This window comes from Octopus sinensis, linkage group LG6 (assembly GCF_006345805.1).
Source record: "Octopus sinensis linkage group LG6, ASM634580v1, whole genome shotgun sequence".
NCBI classification, from domain to species: Eukaryota; Metazoa; Mollusca; class Cephalopoda; order Octopoda; family Octopodidae; genus Octopus; species Octopus sinensis.
Genome location: NC_043002.1, coordinates 89,212,882 through 89,237,106, shown reverse-complemented (window position 1 = coordinate 89,237,106; position 24,225 = coordinate 89,212,882). Strand labels below are relative to the sequence as shown.

Sequence of the window (24,225 nt, the reverse complement as noted above, 5' to 3'; positions counted from 1 at the left end):
TCAACATGATGTAGGATGTGCCAAGGCCGGTCCTTTGAAATATAGGTATACTCATTTTTACTATTTCTAGTGGACCGGAGCAACGTGAAATAAATTGCCTTACTCAAGGACACAATGCACTGCTAGGTATTGAACTCATGACCTTGCAATTGTGAGCCGAATACCCTAACCATAAACCATGTTTGGTGGTTAGGGTTCTTGCTGTAGAATAAGAAAATGTTGTGACTGAATATCCTAAGTAATTGTATTCCCAGTGTCATATCAGGATAGAATTCATGGTTACTAATGTTTTGATTCTCATTTAGAAAATTATTGGTTTTAATCTTTTAAAGTTGAAATAATGTTTATATACCTAAATAATGACAGTCTTGAAATATTTTGTAAAAATATTTGGTTAAATTCCAGAACTGATATTTAGAATTTTTGTCTGAAAGTTAGTATTTACTGTTAACAAACATAAATTAATCTATTTTAGTATCATGTGTAGAAACGTCATCAAATGCAGCCATCGCTTTAATTTAATCTTATTCTAGTTTGTGAGGAATACTGTATCAAATAATTAATAAATTGTTATACTTATTTTTTATATATATATGTAGACTAATAACCGAACTTTCATTTACCTGTTTTCATTTTCATAATTTCAGTTAGTTGAACAGTTGAAACCTGGTGGACGTATGGTAATTCCTGTTGGAGGTCAGGGAGAGAACCAAATGCTTCAGCAAATTGATAAAAATGAAGATGGATCAGTAACAAAGAAAAATCACATGGGAGTAATTTATGTTCCACTGACAAGCAAAGAAAAGCAATGGCCAAAGTGAGTAACTCTTAAAAATTTAGTTGGTGTATTTGATTTTTCTGGTGGTATTATTCAAACTGAATTGCAGAAGTCAGTAATCATTTTTTTTATTGTTATTAAAACAACTAGTATATTAAAGTAATGAAGCCAGATGAATCTATGTTTGTTAGAACAGTACTGTATATTTCATTTATCAAACTGATTTTAAAAATAAATGTGTAAAATACTGGTGCCTTGAACCAGAATGGCTGTCCTTGGGCTTATGTAGTTCTGATGACAGGAGGTTATCTTCAGTTTTTAAGACCTTCAGTGGATGAGAAATAAATCTCATCTTGGATAGGATGTCGTAGGACTTCTCAAGTAAGTGAAACCCAATATAACATGTCACGAAACTTATTTTACAGTACTGCTGGTGCTTATAGGGGCAAATTGTTCCTATTCTTTACCTGTTTAGTGAATGTAGTGGATGGCTCAAGTGTTAAGTGTCTTGTTAACAGGCACAATAACAGTATACAAACCACTGATAATGTGTGCATGCTTATCCACTCATACACATAATTTTGTTTAAGTCAGTATCATGAGTTTCTTTGAAATTATATAATTCTAAAACTCACTGATCTATAATCTTTAGACAACATCTTTGCTGCTGCACCTCTTTCCAGTGGAATCTTAGCTAAATTCCCAATTCTTTTTCTGTTTAACTACATTGTGGATAACTTCCTCCCTTTCTTTCCCACCTGTATCAGTGACCCTAAAAAGAGTTATGGGCATTTCCCTTCCTCCTCTTACTAAGCCCCCCAAAAAATTGAAATAGAGTTAGCAAATCAGTTCTAAAATTAAATGTGATTGGTAATGTAAAATAGTTGCGCCTTAAGAAAAATATCTCATATTACCTCTACTTTACTTGTGCTACATGAGTTAAAGAATTTAAAGGCGTCTGCTGTCCCACTTTTGGCATTGTAGACTGTATTGTATTTAAAAAAAACATTTTATTTGATTTAGATAAATATTGTGAAATGATCACTGAAACAGAAAAATAGTTTATTATTCATTGAAAACACTTGAATGTTCATTCTAGCAGTTTTGTGTCTGTCAGTCATTCTTTTTACAGAACATCAGAATCTTTCTAGTAAGTTTGACCTGGTAGAAATAGCAGCCACATCACCAACTTATATCCTACCATCTAAAAATTAAAATTAATGGTGTGTTGAATAATGTAGTTTTAGACACTCTGAAAAAATAAGACAGGATAGTCAAAACTGGAATATCTTTCATCATAGGTTCACTCAGTTGAGGTTGATCTGGAGATAAACAACAAGTTGGACTTGAATTCAGTTACAATGAAAGGAGTCATTGGTTATTAGAAGCATTGAGCAAATCGATTGGATCTTTTCGGTTTGAATGGCAGTCTTTTCTAGCAATGTCATATGAAATTGTCACCCATAATTATGACCCTAGTATCGATCTATTGCATTTCTATCTGTTTTAGGGGTGGGGGGAAGGGTATCTTTTTTTCTTCACAAATGTAAATAAACCCAATCTGTTTCTTAAACGAGGGACATATTCATATGGCACAGAATGATTTTTTACCTCAATAGACGTAATTGATTGGTTGAAATTGCAGAAATTGAAGAAAAAAAACAACAAATATCTTACAAACTATAGAATTTTCTCAATAAAGCCAAGAGAAAAAGATGTTTTATAAACACATTCTACCAGTATACGAAGTTTAACATTTTTTAGTTATCTAGAAATTATGATAAAAACTGCCGTTCAAACTGAAAAGATCCAAATGTGTATTTGTGTGTGGGTGGGTATGTGGGTTGTTTGAGCAGATATGTTACTCCAACTGTTGAGAGGAATCACATAACAGTTTTTTTTCGATATGCAGAAACTTAAAATGCTCTCAAAAAATTTATCAGTTCCATAAATCCAGAATTCTATGTTATTGGAATAATTATATTCCAATAACATAGAATTCTGGATTTATGGAACTGATAAATTTTTTGAGAGCATTTTGAGCTTCTGCTTGGGTGTTAAAGACCATTTATATTGAGATGCTTGATAAAATGGTAGTCAGTTGGAGAGTAAGCTGTTTTATAATTCACTTTAACCCTTTAGCATTTAAACCAGCCATATCCGGCCTAAAGTATTCTGCCTGTTTTATGTTCAAACTGGCCAGATCTGGTCTCTCACACCAACCCTACAATATCATCCTAAAAATTAACAGCTACCTCATCAAAATCTCATAGCTACAAGATTAATGAATGATTAGTTTAAAACAATGTAGATGAAGAAGCATTAATTTTGGCAGAATAATGCGAACACTAAAGGGTTAAGACATGTAGTTGGATGCTGTCATGGAGAAGAATTGATTCTTTTCGGACCAAATCTGGATATAAATGTTGCAGTTCTTTGTACAATTTTTAATTTGCTTGTAACATTTTTTTCTTTTTGCTGTGTTGATGGTTTTACCAGGATTCAAGTAATAGTGACAACCAACAGGCAATAACAATAATCTTCTTTTGGTGCAGCTTCAGTGTAGAAAAGTATATTTTAGTGCTTTACCTTGGTCTAGCCACTGTGCAGAATACTAACATTTCTCATAAGGAATTCATTTTTATTGTACAAAAATAGTGCAGAACAAACTTATTGTGATATTTAAATTTAAAAAAAAATTTTTTGTTCAGCTTGTACAGCACACATTTGTCAAACTTTTTTGAACTTTTCATGTGAGGAAAAAGTTTAAAAATAAAAAAAGAAAGTAAAACTTGTATTCTTCTGTAACCTTTTGTGTTATTTTGCATGGATTCTCTTCGGTAACAACCCTCAACTGATGTTCTTCTTGTTCTGACTATGCATATAAACTTCTGTGTTCATATCTGTGTTTGTACATGGTTCTGAATCTGTGTATCCTATATGTAATTATATATATTTGCACATAAACATATCTGTGTTTGTATGGTGTGAAATGTAAAGGTGAAAGTTATACCTTGCTTTAGTGTGGCAATGTGTATGTGTGTGTATATATTCATGACTATGTGTATATGTATAATATATGTCTATGCATATAGAAATGTGTGTGTATATGTATGTGCATATACATATGTATTTATTTATTTGTATATACACTTGTATCTATATACCTACGTAAGTGTCTATATAGATGATTGCATGTGAGCATTGGCTGTTTACATATGTGTATGTATGCTTATATAAAATACACAAGTGAATGTGTTTGTGTGTGTGAGTGTATATATATATATATATATACATACACACACACACACACATATAGACACACACAGGTTCCCTTATATAAACATCATCATCATCATTTTTACATACAACTTTGCAAACTGTACGCGTGTGTGTGTTTATGTATAGGTGAAGAGGTTCACTTGCTAACCATGTGGGTTTGGGTTCAGTACTGTTGCATGGCATCTATTGTGGCTCCAGGCTGACTAAAGCCTTGTGAGTGGATTTGGAAACTAAAATGATGTAATACCTGACATATAAGTCTTGAAATGTTAGGCAAATCCTTATAAACAAAAGGTTCATCTCTACAGTAGTTTGTTTCCAGTTCTCCGTGGAAATATGTCTGGTGTGTTTGTTAGACTTGGAAATTATTTTATATATCTAGCCCAAGTGGTTTTATTTGTTTATTTGCATCTGTGTGTGTATGTATGGAATTTCAACTGTGTTTGGTGGTCTGCTACCACAACAGCTCCTTTATTGGACCCAGTTAGCTCAAGACATCATTAGGAGTAATCACATCCGGTTTCAGCCCCAATTCTTCTACCGTTTTGACATGGTGCCCCCCACCCTTCGGAGGTGTCTTCAGCTCTGGTGTTGGGTGCATGTCTTCTTTCTTCTTCTTTCTTCTGTTCCCTGGCCTCTTCGCCAATGAGTGTAGCGTCAACGAGTGTCAGCAGGCAACTGACTGCCTTGTAAAATTTTTTCCCTTTAAATACCTGCTGCTAGGCTCCAGCAGGCAGCCCCAGCAGGTTGTCACGTGACACTGTCTCAACTCTAACTGACCAATGAAGGCGCGTAGTCTTAGCCCACGCATTTTCTAAATGACCATCACCTGTCAATCAGTGAAGCTAATTCAGTGTCTCACCTAGTGATGTTATTTTCTGCCAGCATGTTATGACTTTCAGACCATTTTTGGTCTTCCTGCTTCAGCCATATATAGAAGCTGGGTTTTTCTATCACCTCCTGTACTCCTGTATGTATGTATGTGTATATATATATAATAATTTAGCTGTGGATTCTGCATAAACGACATTGCAGGATGAAATGCACTCTGTCTAAACTTTAGGACATAAGGCAACAACAAAGTTGGTCTTATTTCTCTGTCGGTGTGTGTATGCCTCATAATGCCAACTATTGCAAATGATAAAGTCTGTCTAAATCCATGTTGACATCAACGAGTGGACATATGATTATATATATATATATATAATTGTTTCACATCCACCTTCTATAGTGGCATGTGTTGGATGAGTTGTTAAGGTCCAAGTCATTTCTTATTTATAATTTACTGCTCTTGGGTGACCACATCTTATATGTTTTGTTTCATTTTAGGCTTTGTTCCTACAACTGGCTGCCCTTTCTAAAGATTAACTAATGTATGAAATACACTGGGTACATTTTATTGTGGCACTAGCACTATTAATATTGGTTTCAAACTTTGGAACATGGTCGATATTTTTGGAGAAGGGAATAAGTTGATTACATTGACTCCAGTCTTCAACTGATACTTACTTTATTGACCCCGAAAGGATGGAAAGCAAAGCTGATTTTGGTGGAGACAAAATGCTACTAAGCATTTTGTCTAGCGTACTAACAGTACTGCCAGCTCAACTGCTACTATTAATGTTGCCATGTTCTTAACAAGGCTAAGGAGTCTTGTGAATTACACATTTTTTCTTATCCAGCAGTTACTTTTGAGAGAGTCTCCTGGGTGGATTTATAATAGTACAGAATCTTGTGAACGGCAGCAAATTTGTTGAGTTATGAGTGAATACGTTGCAGTATTTGTTCCAATATTTTGTACTCTTAGTTCAAACAATACTTCTTTCATCCTTCTAGGGTTGATAAATAATCCAGCAGTTCAGATCAGTAAATTGGTGGGATTGAGAGAATATCAAAGAGGGTGTTTTGCAGGATCTGTTCCAGTTCTAGGCGTTCTAATTTCAAATCCTGCTATCTGTCTCTTCAAAAAAGAAAAAAGAAAAAAAAATAACAAGAAAAAACTGAATAGTGACACATCCATCAGAAGCTGTGATCTGCAGATAACACAGATAATGCCAGCAATATTTTAAAAAATCAATGGAAACTTAATTTCCTTGGATTGATCAGATCAGCTGCATCACTAAAATATCTATCTGTCTGTTAGTGTGTGTGTGTGTGTGAGAAATCTCTGTAAATTGAATATGTCTCCCTTTCAAATCTCTTCTCATATGCTTTTTTTTTTTTTTGCTTTGTTCCCCTGCATTATATTTCATATTATATATAGCCAGTTATAGCAGGAAATAATGGTCATAATGTGTATAGATTTCTTTTTAATTTCAAAACCTTTCCTCTTCCCTAACAAGAGGAAGAATTTTTATGGTGATATCAAAGAGAACAGGAGGTGTCAATAATTTTCCTGAGCATTTATCTTAACTGTACCACCTTGTTACTTCAGATAAACATGGAGAATATCTGCTTCTCTATGATTCAAGGTAGGTACATTTCTTTATCTTCCTGCCATTGTTACTGATGCAATATTTAGTTTTATGTCTTGATTCAGTGGGAAGAGACGTGTTGCATGTTATTGATAATTTCAACCAGTCATTTAGTCCCTAGTGTAAATTTGTGCTTTAGTGGATTTATCGGTGTGTGTCTATGTAAATGTGTGTGTATATGTATATATGTAAATATATGTAGATATATATGTGTGTGTATATATGTATATATAAATATATATATATATATAAGTAAATAAATGGAGTTGAACGAAGATGTTATTAAAATTCTTTTACTTTCGACATATGTTTCGAAGACAACACAGTTTTATTGCAAAGGAATAAACGGTGTAAAATGCAATCTTCTCATCAGGAAAGAAAGAGAGCCTATCTCAACAACAAGACATTATGACAATTACGATGACTGCCTAAATGATAAACAGAACGTTATTAAGTATTTAAAAAACCGTTTGTAGATTTGACGTCAAAGGCAGATACCTGGAAGAGAAGGGTTAAAGAAATAATAAGTAGAGAACAAATAAAGAGGGATACATTGGTTGAAAAAATGTTCAAAGGCTTAGAAGTAGATTTCTCTATTGAAGTAAAGTGTAAGTTAAACTAACTGTTCAAACTATAAAGACTGGCGAAATCACTTATATGAGTTAAAGGTATGTTTCTGCCAGTGTTTACATTTGTAAGATCGCTCTATAAGTGTGTTAACAAGGTGATTCTTGGAGAAGAGAATATAGAAGAGTTCAGAGTTGCAAATGTTACAAAATCCCTTGCCCTTATCGTAAGGAAAAGATATGGACAGGATGAACCAATTTAACTTAAAATCTTTATTGTTGTCTTATATAACAATACACACCTATATATGTACCTATGGTTACCAATGACCTCATTCTAATTGGCAGGAATTGTAAGTTCACTTCCCATTTCTAACACCGTCCTTCACCAAGATAACAACAAAAAAAATAAATAAATAACGACACATCTTTTTCAAATATGATCAACAGTCAAACATTTATTCCCTACAAACTGAGTTTTTTGAAAATCTTTTTTAAAACACATTTACTTACTACCATATATATGGACAGACAATACATGCTCATACATACTTACAAATAAATACATACATACAAATACCAGTTGATCTTTTTCAAATACAATCGACAGTCAAACATTTATTCCCTACAAACTGAGGTTTTTGAAAACACACTTACTACCATATATATAGACAGAATACACATTAATACATACATACATACAAATACCTGTCAGTTTATTTATTTGCCCTTTCTTATCACCCTTTCTCCCTTCAATTTTACGCATACTTTCCAAGACAATTTCTCTGTACAAGTAACATTCACCCTTTGCTGCCGTTGGCATGATATTATTGCCAGGGTTTTCAGGCAGAAGCTGGCTAATTGATTTAATCAAAAAAAAGGGCAGGTTTTTGGGCCTGTTAGCTGCTACATGTATACTATTCAGTGGTAGAAGACAGGGTTGTCACATGCACACATTTTGGTTTGGCTGGTCACCAAAATAGACCCTACAGTTCTAGATGACATCATTACAGCAGAAATCCAGGACTCCACTGTTGACCAGCAGCTGTACGACATTGTGAAGGCACATATGGTGCATGGTCCATACGGTTCTGTACAGGCAGCGGTGGCCTGAGAATGGAGGACTCACTATGACGTTACAAGGTCATCAACTTATAATAGACTGGTGGTCCCATACTGTCCAATTGTGATGAAAATTTTCAACGTTCATATAAAAGTGAAGTTCTGTCATTCAGTAAAGTCAATAAAGTACATATGTTAACAAGGGTACTCACGCTGCCATGTTCAGCCTTCAAAAGGACAATAGCATGGATAAGATGTCGCAGTACTTGCCAGGTTGATATATCAGCAGTGGTGAAGCTTTTCAGCGGATATTCGGGTTTCTGCTTCACCAAAGGAACCCGGCCATCATACAACTAGCGGTTCATTTGGAAAATGGCCTGCAGGCTTACTTTACTGAACAGACTACTGCACAATTGGCGGTCAATCCAAAAGAAACAACTTTGACTGGTTTCTTTAGGCTTTGCCAACTTGGCACATTTGACAAGACACTTTTATACCCTCAGGTCCCGTCCTACTATGTGTGGTCAAAGAACACTTGGGTGCTTAGGAAGTCAGGTCAGGATGTTCAAGGACATCCTGGTGTCAAGTTTAACAGTTTTCTAGGAAGAGTGTACACTGTACCTCCCAACCAGCATGAGCATTTTCACCTGTGCCTTCTCCTCCATGACGTTTTTGGTCCACAAAACATTGGAGATATAAGAACTGTTGATGGTGAATTGTGTGACACTTTCTGGGAAGCCTACTTCAGGTGTGGACTTTTCGAGGACGAATCACAATGGGGTGCCACTATGGTGGAGGGCGTTTTGTTAAAATCCCCTAAAACTAAGATCGCTTTTCGCTATTCTACTCCTATGGTGCGACTTGGGTGATCCCGCCTCTTTATGGCTTACCTACAAAGATTACATGTTTGAAGACTTCCTGTGTCAGGCTCAGTTGCTAAATCCGTCAATGGAGTGACCAGTACAGTGACCTCATTTACAACAAGGTGCTGCTTGAAATCCAAGATACTGATTTCAATATGAGCAGTAGTGTGTTGGCGGTGTATAGTCTACCTTCAACAAACTGGGAAGGCGCAAACACACTGTCTTCCGATTTGTTGTGTGACACATGTTATAATGTTGAAGAGCTTTCCCAGTACATAGCAGAGAATGAGCCAAAGCTCCTTCCACAACAGAAGTTCACTTACAATCCCGTTATTAATTCTGTCCGGGACAAAGCTGGGGGGGATTTTTTTCCTCGATGCTCTGACATATGGTGAGTAGATGCTATTGTATATTTTCAAACTTACCCGTATTTATTTACCCATAATTGATACCCCTCTTCCCTCCATAAAGCATCTATTGTTTTCACAGAGCATGAAGTTTTGTAACAGCACGTCCGCTGTCTTTGGTGGAAAACGAAGAGATATATATATATATATATATAGTGAGGGCGCGTGGCTTAGTGGTTAGGGCATTCGGCTCATGATCGTAAGGTTGTGAGTTCGATTCCCGGCGACGCGTTGTGTCCTTGAGCAAGACACTTTATTTCACGTTGCTCCAGTCCACTCAGCTGGCAAAAATGAGTTGTACTTGTATTTCAAAAGGTCAGCCTTGTCACTCTCTGTGTCACGCTGATTATCCCCGAGAACTACGTTAAGGGTAAACGTGTCTGTGGAATGCTCAGCCATTTGCACGTTAATTTCACGAGCAAGCTGTTCCGTTGATCGTATCAGCTGGGACCCTCGTCGTTGTAACCGGCGGAGTCTTTTTTTTTTTATATATATATATATATATATAGAGAGAGAGAGAGAGAGAGAGATACATAAATAAATATATATGTATATATATATATATATATATATATAGATATATAAATAATTATATAGGGATGATATTAAAATACCATCACGAATGGCAAGCAAATTAATAAAATATATGCATACAATATTAGATATGTACATATATACACAAGGGTACTACATGAGTACCTATATCGCTAAAAAATAGAAGTTGAAAAATACTTCTGTACCACTGAATAGTCACAAATCTATTACAGACACGATAGGAAAAAATGTCAGTGATATTTCATGTCTGTAATAGATTTGTGAGTATTTGGTGGTACAGAAATATTTCTCGACTGCTATTTTTTTAGCGATATAGGTACTCATGTAGTACCCTTGTGTATATATGTACACATCTAATATTGTATGTATATATTTTATTGATATAGATATATATATATGTGTGTGTGTGTAGATATATACATATATGTCCACATTTATGTATCAGTTAGTTTTAACCATCAGTATATTTTTGTTTTTAAATTTTGATTATTTTCATTTATTAGATCACAATTCAAACTATATTTGAATAAAAGGAAAATTTTCAATTAGCTCTTCTTGTAAGCTTTGACAGAAATTTCAATTAGCATAATGCACTTATTTAGTAATGTTCATTACTTCATTGTTGAAGATGATTAAGACTCAGGATTGGTTTTTATGTCTGGTCTGATTTGATGAAGCCTCTCTAGGTCAAGATTCCCCTTCTGTATTTAGTTTATATCTTTGAATATGAGATACTCAGGTTAACTCTAGCTTGGAGAAGTATATTTTTCCCCCCTTCAACAGTTTTCCTTTTGCTTTCTTGCTGTTTGGGTATCAGTGTGACACAGACTGCCACATTTGTGTCAGTTTTGACTAAGCAGTTCCCGGGTGTTTAATGCAACTATCGGCAGTGTTGATAAAGCTACAAAAATGAACTTAAAATTTAAGAACATTTTAGAAAAAGTATATCAATGTAATGTTTCATTTTTATATTTGTTTTGCAAGATTCTTGATGTGGAATCATTTGTTGAAATAGATTTTGTTGCATCTCGGGAGGGTCATCATGCCAATAACAAACACATGCATTGGCCCATTTCCACTTCTTTGTTATTTGTCATTTGGTTATTTAACAAACTAATTGATTACTTGCTTAATTATTTGGTTAATCAATCAACCAAACTTTTCAATGTTCTCATAGATGTGATTACATTTTGAGAAATTTTGTCTTGCCAAGTATTAGTGCCATATAAATGCTCATTATTTACATTTGACAGATATTTAGACACCCATCTAAAAGAATGCACTAGTATACCAATAAGAAACTCAATGGAAATGTTGACTTTTGTGTAAAAACTACCTACTTCAGTATGGACACTGATATATATTGACAAGAGGAGGGTTTAGCTATGGGTTCACCATTATCACCGATAATAGCCAATATATACATGGAATACTTTGAGAATTTGGCTTTAGGATATTGGTTAGTAATAATTATCTAATTCACTGTTATTTGGAGTTAAGCTGATGTCACATATTGTAATGAAGACATTAATTATTAAGCTTTTTTAGGAGTTCCTCTTGCTATGCCAGTAATATTTAAAAAAAACAAAAAACTAGTGAATATTTCTCATTTTTCACTGCATTTATTCCAATGGATTTTTGTCACCATACCTTTGAAAAGTGATAGTTTTATAGTCATGTATTTTCACACCTAAAGTATGTGAAAATACATATATATGTTTAACTTATATATGTTTATGCTTTTTGTTTACATCTTTCTTTAAAAGTTCAGTTTGTTTTGTTTTGTTTTTCAAACCACAGAAAAGTGTATTGCACCAGTACTTAATGTGGTGTTTCAGTTTGTTTCTTTACAATTCCACAATAAGTAATTTTTGGTGAAAGACAATTCTCCTTTTAGACTTGATGCTCAACTAGAATTTCCCCTGAAATCTGGTACTGTACCTAATAACCCAACATAGTTTTAATGCAAAGAATATACTTTATATCTTTCTTTCTATGTTATTGTTTCATTTATTTAATTTTTTACTTTACCGAATTGTAATGTAAGTGCTGTTGTAATTTATACATTTGTTTGGTTTGTTGGCATTTTGAACCTCTCTCCTGCAATGTCTTTCATATTCTGGCAGAAAAAATAGTTTTTATGCTAGGAAGTTTGTAAACAACAGAATATTTTATTATAATGATGATTACCTGTTGATGTGTATATATGTAGCCAAAAACAAAGAAAGGCTTTTCTATCACCCTCTCTAATTGAGTCAGACTCTAAAGATTTTGTGTAGTAATAGTTTTAAGAACAGCACAAAGCTTATTAACGTATTGAAACGAGGGATTGAACCACGGGCCTTTAGATCTTCTGCTGTACACTCTTTCAAATGAGCTATTTTGGCTATCTGTAGCAATATATTTACTGTCATTAAAATGAGAAGACTTTGCTAAAGTATACTACAGTATACATGTTACTGGGTAGAGAAAAACTCAATTCTAAATTTTAAATAATCTAAAATTTAATAGATTTATTTTGTTTTTATACAATTCTTAAATCTTTTACTTGATTTAAATTTGACTGAAATCTGTACATTGACATAGATAAGAAAACAGATATGCAGCAACTAAGGGAAGTATTCTTCTTAACATCAAAACTTTTACCCTAGATATGTCAAGGATTGGTAAAAACACACACATAACAATTCAGGTGATACTCAACCTACCAAAAAAAGCAGCTAAATCTTTAAATCAATGGTATATTGAACAAACTAGTAACTGGATTACAAACTAGTGGGTTATCATGACTGAAACACCTTTTTTTCATAGTTCTTCAGCTATCACTGATCTTGCACTTCATTTCAACTTCATAAGGGAAGGACCCTGCACAGGCATGTGATTTGCTAGATATAACAGTCAAATTTACCTCAAATTACATCTTACTGTCTTAGGTTAGGAGAAGATACATTGGAAAATATAGTCCCATATATATATATATATATATATATATATATATATATATATATATATACATACATATATACATACACACATACATATATATATATATATATATATCATCGTTATCATCATTCCCTTTTCCAAGCTGGCATGGGTTGGATGGTTTGACAAATTGTGTGTGTACGTTACCTTATACTTTTTTCTCTTTTACCTGCTTTTTTAAGTTGGAAATACTTTCTTGTCTTGTGGGAAACAATAATTTGTTTTCGTATTGAAAACATTATCACACACACACAAAATGTGTATGCAATGCACTTAGTGTCTAAATACATATATATATACATGTATGTGTGTGTATATTACATATATAAGGGCAAGTCAAAATATATATGCACTCTTGCTTTTGTAATTTATTAAAACATAAGCAGAGATTGAACAATTACATCATTTTTTGGCATAGTTTCCTTGCTTTACGACACACTTCTTCCAGCAGTCCATAAGCTTGCTTATTTCATTGGAGAAGGAGGCTTATGGTTGGTTGCACAGTCATTTATGCATCACTTCCTGTGCTTCTTCATCCATACCAAATTGATGACCTCATAAAGGATGTTTGAGCAGTCTAACGAGATGATAGTCAAAAGGGGTGAAACCTGGACTGCATACAGAGTGTTCCAGCAACTTGAAGCCCAATTTTTCATTGGTTTCAATGGAGTGGGCAGCCATATATATGAATGTGCATTGTCATGCTACAATAACACTTGATTTGACAACAGACCTCAGCATCTGGTGTAGATTGCTGGTTTCACTTTGTTGGTCATCATTTCACTGATGACTGTAGACCTCTTTTCTGGTATAGTCCCTTTTTCCTTTTCAAAAAATGGTTAGCATCACTTTTACTGCAGAAGGTTGAGTCTTGAATTTCTTTTTCACTCACGATTCCAGGCATTTCTGCTCCATACTCTGCGTTTTGGATTCTGGCTCAAAGTGATGGACTCAGGTCTCATCTTATTTCTTTACTACCCACAAGGGGCTAAACACAGAGAGGACAAACGGATTAAGTCGATTATATCGACCCCAGTGTGTAACTGGTACTTAATTTATCGACCCTGAAAGGATGAAAGGCAAAGTCGACCTCAGCGGAATTTGAACTCAGAACATATCAGCAGCCGAAATATGGCTATGCATTTCACCCGGCGTGCTAATGATTCTGCCAGCTCAGGTCTCATCTTCTGTGACTATTGTTGCCAAAAAAGCTTTGCCTCCATCGTTTACACTTATGTGCTTCTGTAAGCTCTATGGCACTCATCTTGTACAGACTTTACAGATGTGAAGCTTGTTGTGGATGATTTCATATGCAGCGGATATGCCACCTCACCAATGGTCACTTGTTGGTTCACTAGAACCATCTTTCAAGCTTGTTGAATTTTCATGTCAGTGTTGGAGGTTGGTGGGCATCCTCTCAATCCACTCATACACATGTCTACACAGTAGGGCATTGTCCCCCTATTGTACTGAAAGCCTGTGATGTATTTCAGCCCCTGGCACACCTTCAGACTTAAAAAATCAGACCACTGATCTTTGTTCTTCCTTGGTGCACACTGCCAGTGGAGCAGCCATGATTACTCTTTTAATGCAAGAGAAAAAATAACTGGAGTAATCAAGACCAAACCTCTACCATGTAACCACAAAAGTACCGCCTTTTAGCATGCAAACATTGAAAGCGGTGCAGCCAACCTAAAGAAAGGTTTGGTGAAAGTGTGGATAACTTTTGATCCCCCCCCCCAGTATATAGGGGAAGGCATGTGCTTTCTAACCACATTGTTCTGGAGTTCAGTCCCATTGCATAGCACCTTGGGCAGGTGTCTTCTATAACTATAGGCCACTCAAAGCTTTGTGAGTGGAGTTGGTAGAGAGAAACTGAAAGATGCCTGTCATATACACATATAAATATATATCTATATATATGTGTGTGTACAAACATTTGTGTAGAACATATATCTACATAATAGGCACAGAAGTAGCTGTGTAGTAAGAAGCTTGCTTCCCAACCACATGGTTCCAAGTTCAGTCCCACTGCATGGCACCTTGGGCAAGTGTCTTCTACTATAGCCTTGGGCTGACCAAAGCCTTGTGAGTAGATTTAGTAGATGGAAACTGAAAGAAGCATCATATATGTATTTGTGTGTCTGTGTTTGTCCCCCCACCATCACTTGACATCCGATGTTGGTGTGTTTATGTCCCCGTAAATTAGAGGTTCAGCAAAAATGACTGATGGAATAAGTACAAGGATAAGTCCTGGGGTCGATTTGTTCAACTAAAAGCAGTGCTCTAGCATGGCTACAGTCAGATGACTGAAACAAGTAAAAGAATATGTTTATACATGTGTGTGTGTGTATGTAATATATCCTTAAATATGCATAGCAATTAGCCTTAGTGACTCCTGTAGCAATTTGTTATTGTGATCTTCAAGGCAATTTGTCTTAGTAGCTTTCATGGAGATTTGTCTTAATGACTTTCACAGTGGTTAATCTTTGTGACCTTCATACCTTTGTGACCTTCATACCTTGCTGACCTTCATACCATTTCTAAATGAACAAGTGGAACAAATCAATTGATTTTTTTAACTAGGAATTGAACCCATTTCACTAATCTGTCTCAGCGGGAATTTGCCTGTTGCTCTGCTGTGCCTGTCACTTTTGAATACATTGTACTACCATATATCTATCTAAATAATTCTCTCTCTCTCTCTCAATCTGCTATGCTTGCTTGAGAGCATTAGCAGTTGTGGAACTCCATGCCATAATCTGATTAGCTGTGATTTTTCTTGGGCAAGATGCAGTAGTGGTTTCCTGATGCCTTTCGTCGGTCTGTTTAGAATTGACTCTGTTGTCTCTTGCTCTCTTGTGCTTACCCTTGAGGCATAGGGTCTACTTAACCATTAGGCAAGGAGACTGGTTCACAGGACATCTGTGTATGTCCATACACTGGAGGGTTTGTGTGACACTGGTCTAGAAGTTGGTGGGGAAGATTTCCTCGAGCCTTGCATGTCTTAACCACAGGACAATCTTCTGCTATTTGACCTAGAGCTAAGGCCTTTGATGGGTACTGTCACTCCAAGTCAGAGTTGACCTGGACTTGTCATGACTAAAGGGTAATTCTATTCTTTCCAACCTGGATCCTTACTACTGAAAGCAGTTTAATGTCTTGTCCACTAGAAATATATGACCCACTTGTTAAAGGAAATTACAATGTATTAGTGCTTTGCCATGCAAATATTGTCTCTACTTATCCATTCTAGAAGCAACAGTAACTTTTTCAACTACTTTATTTGTAGGTGGTATTAATTGCTCATAGCTGAAATTTCTAGCACAACCAGTACGTCAACAGAGATGAAGCAGAACTGGCATGTGAAGTGAATTTAAATGAACCATTCTTTCAGTATAATACTTATTAAGAATTGGTCTGCTGTTAAATCTGCAGGGTAACTTATATAAGGAAGACAGTGAATGATATGCTTGAAAAATGTACTGTAAAAAGTAAACTATAAAGATTTCCCCTTCCATTTTACAAATAAAATAATTTCTGATAAACTTTAATATGCCTATCATAGTACTTGTGTATGTGTGTTTGTGTGTGGTGCGTGTGTGTGCATGCGCTCACTCAATCTAGCTACTGTGTCATTTTGTCGTTGGGCAACACAGAAATCTAATCTTCTGGTAAAGTTCATTAATGAATATAGATGAGGTGAAAATATCATTCTAAAACAAATCAAAAATATGTTGCCATGATTAAATTTGCAAGTATATATTTTAAATTTACCAAGAATTTTTGTCATTGAAATAATCCCAAGCTATGATATGTCATCATACATGTGCATACACACACACACACACACACACACACACACACACACACACACGGTATGTGTATATGACAGATATATGTTTGATTATAAAAGACAATTTGTAAGAGAAGGTATCATACATCTGATAGTTAAAAAATATACAGTGTGATTTAGAAGTCCTTTTAGCAAAGTGGGCAGTATTGCTCCCTTGGGGGCGGTGGAAAGATCCAGGGGGTGTTGAAGAAAAGTGGGATAATAATGGGGTGGCCAACATGGGGTGATAGATGTAAAAAAAAAAAATTAATAGGTTAATTAGGTTTAAGTTTTATTTGTGAAATACAGTTGTTTTGAATTTGCTGCAGAAAGTGGTCTATATTTGTGGTGGGGAGGCAGGGGCTCCAGGAATGTGGCCTGAGTGCCAAGGGGGCAGCAGCCTGAAAAAGTTTGGAAATTACTGCTTCAGTATATAAACGATATATTAAAAATTTAATTTTTTATTTTGTTAGAATTTTGATTTTATACATTTTTGATACTCTCTTCATTGTTTTGTCATGAATATTCTTTGGTATATGTATGTATTATATTATATATTTTAGAAAAGAGAATATTTATTATTCTAAGACACATAATATAATTGTAGTTCAAACAGCTGGCAGCATGAATAGCAAGGGTGTAGACTAGCTATCCTGGAATTCTTGAGCTCTGACAGTCAGTGTGTGTAGAGGGCTAGGAAAGTTCAATTTACCTCAGTTGTTAGCTGGTTTATAAATATACTAAAAGTACTTTCGAATCATCTTGTATTTTATATTCTATATTACATTGGTTTGTTATTTTCTTTCCTTTAATTATCAACTGGTTACTAGGAAATTTTGAAATCAGGTAACAGTTGTATATATATATTTATAGATATATATCTTATACCACAATTTATTGATTCAGTTGTCTTTATTAAAATGATGTAAGAAATATCTAAGCCTTTTACTATAATATTTCCTCTTCTTTTTATGATAAAAAGAATTATTTTGGTGAATGATTGAATTCATATGAAATGGAATGTAATATATTACCTTGTGAAGGAATATGGTTGACAGAAATTGAAAGAAACCCATTGCATGCACACACACACATACCATCACCATTCAACATCATCACCATATGCATCATCATCACCATTCAACATCCACTCTCCATGCTGGCATGGGTTGGATGACTCAATAGTAGCTGGTGAGCTACTCCACTGTCTCTGGATGCCCTTCCTAGTGCCAACCACTTTACAGAATGTACTTGGTGCTTTTTACATGCATGTATTTGTCTCTTTGTGTGCTGAGCAATGAGTTTAGATGGTGACATCACTGTTAGTGCTTGAGCTGCAGCTGGTGATATTTGTTAACATTTTCTGTCAAAATATTGCTAGTTCTGTGCTTTTGGATTCCTCTGGAAAAACAGAGTAAGTGTTGGTGACAAGAAGTGCTTCAATTTCCTCCCATTTAAGCTGTAGATAAGCAGTAAAGATAATGAATAAGCAATAAAGCACTTTTTCTTCTTCTTCTTCTTCTTCTTCTTCTTTTCCCCCTGTGGAGCATAGGGCTGGTTTGCCAGTTTCCTTGGCGTATAGGTTCCCCACCTGGGAGGGAAGCCGGTCCGTCACAGGTGAGCTACAAGATGCAGGAGGAAAGAGCAAGAGAAAGTTGTGGTGAAAGAGTCAGCAGAAGTTTCGCCATTACCTTCTGCCAGAGCCGCGTGGAGATTAGTTGTTTCGCTCATGCCTCCACAGTAAAGCACTTAAATACAGTTAAATAACATTTTGGTAATAAATTAGTGATTTTACAATTCATAGCAAACTAAAATATGCTGACATTTTATTTCACTAGCATTAAGTGAAGTAAATATTTGTGATAACTCTATTTTTGTAGATTATCTAATTGTTTACTCAACTTTCTAGCTGATAATAGGGTACAATCAAATATCCTCAAAATGACAAGCATTGTTCTTTATGTCTTTCCTTGTCTTCATGTAGCAAAGAATATTTTGAACTGGTCTGAAGAATTCATTGTGGCCATAGATAATATTCAGGATTTCAATAGATTCACTTTCTTTTCTTGTTGTCTGTTAGTTAAAGACAAAAATACAAATATGGCCACAGTCATGAGTTTGATTTTACTTTGCAGCACCTTAGGCATCTGACTTCTGCCATAACTTTCAGATGATCAATATCTCAATACCTTGTGAATAGAATTTAGTTGATGGACGCTATGTAGAAGCCCACTGCATGCACGTGTACACACACACACACACACACACATACCACCACCACCACCATCATCTTCACCCTCGATGCTGGCGTGTGTTGGATCGTTTGACAGTAGTTGGCAAGCCAGAGGACTCTATCAAGCTCCACTGTCTGTTTTGGTATGGTTCCTGCAGCTGGATGCTTTTTCTTATGCCAACCACTTTACAGTGTTTACCAGATGCTTTTTTAAAATTATTATTTAATTATTATATTTGTGGAGTTGCCAACTAAAATGCAAGACAGGAAAGAAAAGGAAAAAGTTTTCACAACTAAGTGATGGTGGGGTATTTCAGGGGCGAGGAAGAGGTGATTTTGTGCCAGGGATATAGCAAAGATACATGACTAACCTGCATTTATATAACGGTGGGTTAGGACATCTAGGAAAGTAAGATGGTAATGTTGGGTGCCAGAGCAAAACCTTAAGAAGCAAGGAATAGTACAGGTAGTGGATCGGGAAGGGGATGGTGGCTGTAAGAGTGTGAGACAAGAACCAGATTGTTAGAGATGGGGATAGAGGTGAATGTAGTGAGTGATGAACAGGTAGATATGGGTGGGGATTAAGCCGAGAGGGATAGGAATGGCTTAGGGATGACAATTCAAGGAGTTGATGATGAACAAGACAGGAGCAGTGGGCAAGGCAGTAAACATCAGAGAGTGCTGAGAATGATAGCTGATATGGAAGGTGGGGGAGGAGCTGGAGGCACATGGAAGGCATGATCATGAGAAGGAAGGAAGGCAGTAACTGGTAGTGCAAAGAGTTAGGGGGTATGTCAGGAGACAGATGCTGAGGGGAAGGAGGGTATGGAGATGAGATGTCAGGAATGCTTGACAGGGCATTGCAATAAGTGTGTGGGGAATGCTTGGTGGGACATGGGCAAATGTCATTTTTATAGTTTAACTTTGATCCCTACATTGTGGGTGATTTAAGGTAGACAGAAGCTACATCAAAGACCATCAGATGGTTTGTATCTGTAATTCAAAGGTACAGCTTTGTCACACAAATTATCCTGTTGATTCTTTCTGAGAATTATATTGAAAGTACATGAGTCTGTAGGATGCTCAGCCACGTATATGTTAATTCATATATTTGTGTGTGTGTGTGTGTGTGTATATATATATATATATATATACAGGGAAAGTTTACGAAAATAAACAAAAGACGAAGGCTGGTGGTGTACAAACAAACAGATGTATTAGTATAGCGCTCAGGAATAGAAAAAGTCTTTTATGTTTCGAGCCTATGCTCTTCTACAGAAAGGTACACAGAAAAAACAAGGAGAGAAAAAAAATGTGTGTAAACAAAGATGTCCAGATATAAGTGCATTACGGCCATTTCAAGTGGCTCAATTTAACCGATCGGTGCAAACATTACATCAATTTGAAATAAACCACTCTCCTCGGAAGCATACGACCATATAGATTTCCAACATACAGGATACTCCATTATAATTTCTTAGCAAATTTTTCATGAGTACTAGAGACTAAAACTCTTCTTTTTGTTATTATTGTAGCAGAATAAATTTAGGGAAAAAATACCTAAAACCTAATGTTTGCATTGATTGATTAAATGGAGCTGCTTGAAACAGCCATAATGCACTGATACCTGGACATCCTTGTTACTTATTTGCTTTTATTCATCCAACTTCAAGCTTTTTTGTTTATGTTAGTAATTATTATTATTATTATTATTATTTAGGTTTAAATTCCTTTGAATCTTAGATAGATATGGATGGATGGAGAGCTGGCAGATTAAGGCGGAGAGCTGGCAGAAACGTTAGCACGCCGGGCGAAATGCTTAGCGGTATTTCGTCTGCCGGTACATTCTGAGTTCAAATTCCACCAAAGTTGACTTTGCCTTTCATCCTTTCGGGTTTGATAAATTAAGTACCAGTTATGCACTGGGGTCGATGTAATCAACTTAATCCGTTTGTCTGCCCTTGTTTGTCCTCTCTGTGTTTAGCCCCTTGTGGGTAGTAAAGAAAGAGGATGGATGGATGTTTGGTTGGTTGGTTCTCTTGTCATTGTTGTGAGAATTCAGTTGTTCAGTTGACTGAATTACTTGCTCATTGAATTAAGGTATAAGTGGTTAAGCAACAATAACAACATATCCAGGTATGCATGAATTTCAACAAATGTAAGCACAAAGTTAACTGCTGTCCTTTGTTTTGTATACAATTTAGTTTGTTGCGTAAATCATACTTAGCAACAGAAAAAGTTGAAAACATAAAGAGGAAACCTGAAATAGGTATTTCACCAAGTCCTAAAAGTATTTTTGGACAAACAACTCTTGCGTAAGTTTCAGTTCTTCAGGTAATATTTTGTTCAAGCCCCTTGATAAAAAAAGGACGAAGTCATGCATCAAGTGTGCCCAGAAGGATGGATGTATTGCTCTGTTTATTGTCTCCAAAGCCTTATCAGCCATTAATTTATTGATTAGATCATTAAGTTGTTATACAAAGAATCATTAGCAATAATTTTTCAAAGAACATTTTGATAATAAATGTCTCCAAACATCATGAAAATTCAGCAACATCTGAGTCAGTGTCAGGAATGTTACAAAAATAAGTGATACTGAAGAAGGTTAAAGTTTTCCCCTTTAGATAAGAGAATTCATAACTTTCTTACAAATGAATGTAAATAAGGTCATCAATTCATTTGTGCAATTTCAGATGGTATAAGGTTGACAACTGCAGCTTTTGTGGATCCTTGTTACAAAGGATGTTAAGAGTTAATGAAGATAGGAGGGAGAGTGGAATACAGAGACTTCATATGAACATAATTGTTGGGAAAAACATAAATGTAGATATTGTATATACCAATTGCCAGTCAGTATGGTCTTTTGTCATCTCCTCCATGAGATGTAGGATCTCTAGGTTGGCCTTTCCCACTTTGTCTCAAATATTCCTTAGCTGCTCTCTTTGACAGGTTTCACTTATTTGGAGCGCTGTGTGGTTAAGAAGTTTACTTTGCAACCACATGATCTGAGGTTCAATTTGACTGCGTGATACCTTGCACAAGAGCCCTCTACTGTAGCCTTGGACTGTCCAGTGCCTTGTGAGTGGTGGCATTATGTCATGCTTGAGAAAACCCATCAAACCAAGCAAAATCGCAGTTGTGGCAAATACTGGTGTCACACAAATTGGCACCCGTGCCAGTGCACATAAAAGCACCCATTACACTTTGGAGTGGTTGGCATCAGGAAGGGCATCCAGCTTTAGAAAACCATGCTAAATCAGACTGGAATCTGGTGCAGCATGCCAACCCAGTCAAACCATCCAACCCATGCCAGCATGGACAATGGATGTTAAATGATGATGAACTGTGTGGGGGTTGCTTCTTTCCTGTCTTGCAAGTTACTTGGCAAGCCAGGTAGTGGCCGGTGATATGAAAAAGGCACTCAGTACACACTGTAAGGTGATTGGTGTTAGGAAGGGCATCCAGCCATAGAAATCATGCCAAAACTGACCTGGTTTACAATACTGTCCTGTGGCTCACCAGATCCTGTCAAACCATTCAATCCAGACCAGCAAGGAAAGTGGACATTAAATGTTGATGAGATATACACACATGTATGTATATGTGCTTGTGTTTGTGTGTATGCATTTCTGCCTTTACATTTGACTGCTTTGAGAAAATGGTGTCTGTGATTATGTCTCGTTAACTTGGAGTGTGATAAATAGAAACTGCTAAAAGAAGTTCTGAAGTCAGTACAGTTGATTTAAAACTCCTCAATGTATTATCCCAGTATGGCTGTAGTTTAGTGTAGAAAGTAATTATGAAGGCATTGATAAGTATGTGTGACTGTGTGACAAGAAGTTTATTTTCAACCACATAGTCTGGGCATGTATTTTCTACTGTAACCCCAAGCTGGCCAGTAAGTGAATTTGGTAGATGGAAGGTGAAAGAAACATGCCATATATATGTGTATGTATGTATGTATGTGTGTGTGTATATATATATATATATATATATATATATATATATATGTGTGTGTACATTCAAAAAACAGAAAAAAGAAACAAACAAATGGAGAAAGAAGAGTGTTGTTTTACATTTTGTGCATAGCTCTTCATTGGAAACAAGAATGTCCAACGGGAAAGAAGGAAGGAGGAGGGAAAATCGCCAGCAGTTCACACTGCGGTTACATTTCTGAAGTGACCAGAAGTAGAAGTAGAAGGAGGAAGAGAAAGTGCTTTCTGGGACAGGAAAGTGGGGGTGGGGGGTAGCACGCGTGTGTGTGTGGCAGTAACTGTGTGCATGTGGTGGTAACTGTGTGTGGTAGGATCTGTGTGCGTGCGTGTTGATATTGCTCTGGGAGGTCAGCAGCTATAGCGACAGGTATGTGAATGGGTGGGTGTTTGCATGTGTGCGTTTACCTGTGCTTGTATGTGTTACTGTCTCCTTGTTTGGAATTTATTTGATATTTGTAAATCAATGTCACCATCCTGCATATGTTGTACTTCGTTTCCAATCTTATGAAACCATGCCTGGTCCTGGGGAATATTACTTTCTTTTGAAACAGGTAAGTGTTTGGGACAGGAAGAGCATCCAGCTGTAGAAAATTTTCCTTCAACAAATTCTGTCTGACCTATGCAAGCATGGAAAAGTAGAGGTTAAAACGAATGTAGTTGTGTGTTAGATGATGCACAGTAATGTTGAGTTCATATCCTGGCAGCAAAAACATACGACTCTTACCAAAGCAACATCTGTTGTACCAAATCTTTTAAAAATACTAGTAGACTTCTTCTTTAGGCATTTTCTGTAGTGGCTGCTTTATTTCTCTGTTGTTTTCCATTACCAGGTATCTGGAATATTGCTGTCTTTGCTAATAGTTCTGACAATTCACCTACCCTTCATCTACATTTGAGCCACTCTCCTTACAGTTGCTGTCCCAACTCGAAGGTCAGATTAATTTAGAATTAAAGCATTTTGATATTGTCTTTACTCATATTCCTTACCATTCCATTTTCCGTTCATAATTTGCACCAAATTGTATTAGTTTAATTTTAGATTCTATTTCAAATGTGTTGTGGTTTTTGTCAGTTTCAACTTAGTTGATTCAATTTAAGTCCTAATGTATATCTGTACTACATTCTGTACAGATTGTTAAGATTAAAGAACAATATTTAAAATTATTTTCGGTAATTAGTCTGTCCTCCTC

The 24,225-nt window shown here is 35.8% G+C and overlaps 1 protein-coding gene and 1 long non-coding RNA gene across 14 annotated transcripts in view; both read left to right on the top strand.

Annotated features, from left to right (window-relative positions):
- The window catches only part of LOC115212859 (protein-L-isoaspartate(D-aspartate) O-methyltransferase), a 58,490-nt gene that overhangs the window by 14,147 nt on the left and 20,118 nt on the right, over positions 1-24,225 (top strand). For 3 of the 13 annotated variants that reach the window (XR_003881770.2, XR_003881769.2, XR_004999760.1), the window contains exons 5-6: positions 648-817; positions 23,866-23,966. Coding sequence is in view for 4 of the 13 variants with exons in the window: in XM_029781644.2 (XP_029637504.1) it covers positions 648-817; positions 16,265-16,274 (180 nt within the window). In the remaining 9 variants the exon portion in view is untranslated. Of the gene's footprint in view, positions 1-647; positions 818-6,494; positions 6,532-16,264; positions 16,472-23,865; positions 23,967-24,225 lie in introns of those variants that run through there. The other 10 variants (XR_004999761.1, XM_029781642.2, XM_029781643.2 and 7 more) reach the window with 6 other exon arrangements.
- Positions 13,167-14,568, top strand: LOC118763991. The gene is made up of 2 exons (XR_004999766.1): positions 13,167-13,927; positions 14,150-14,568. It is a non-coding gene; the product is annotated as an uncharacterized LOC118763991 (long non-coding RNA).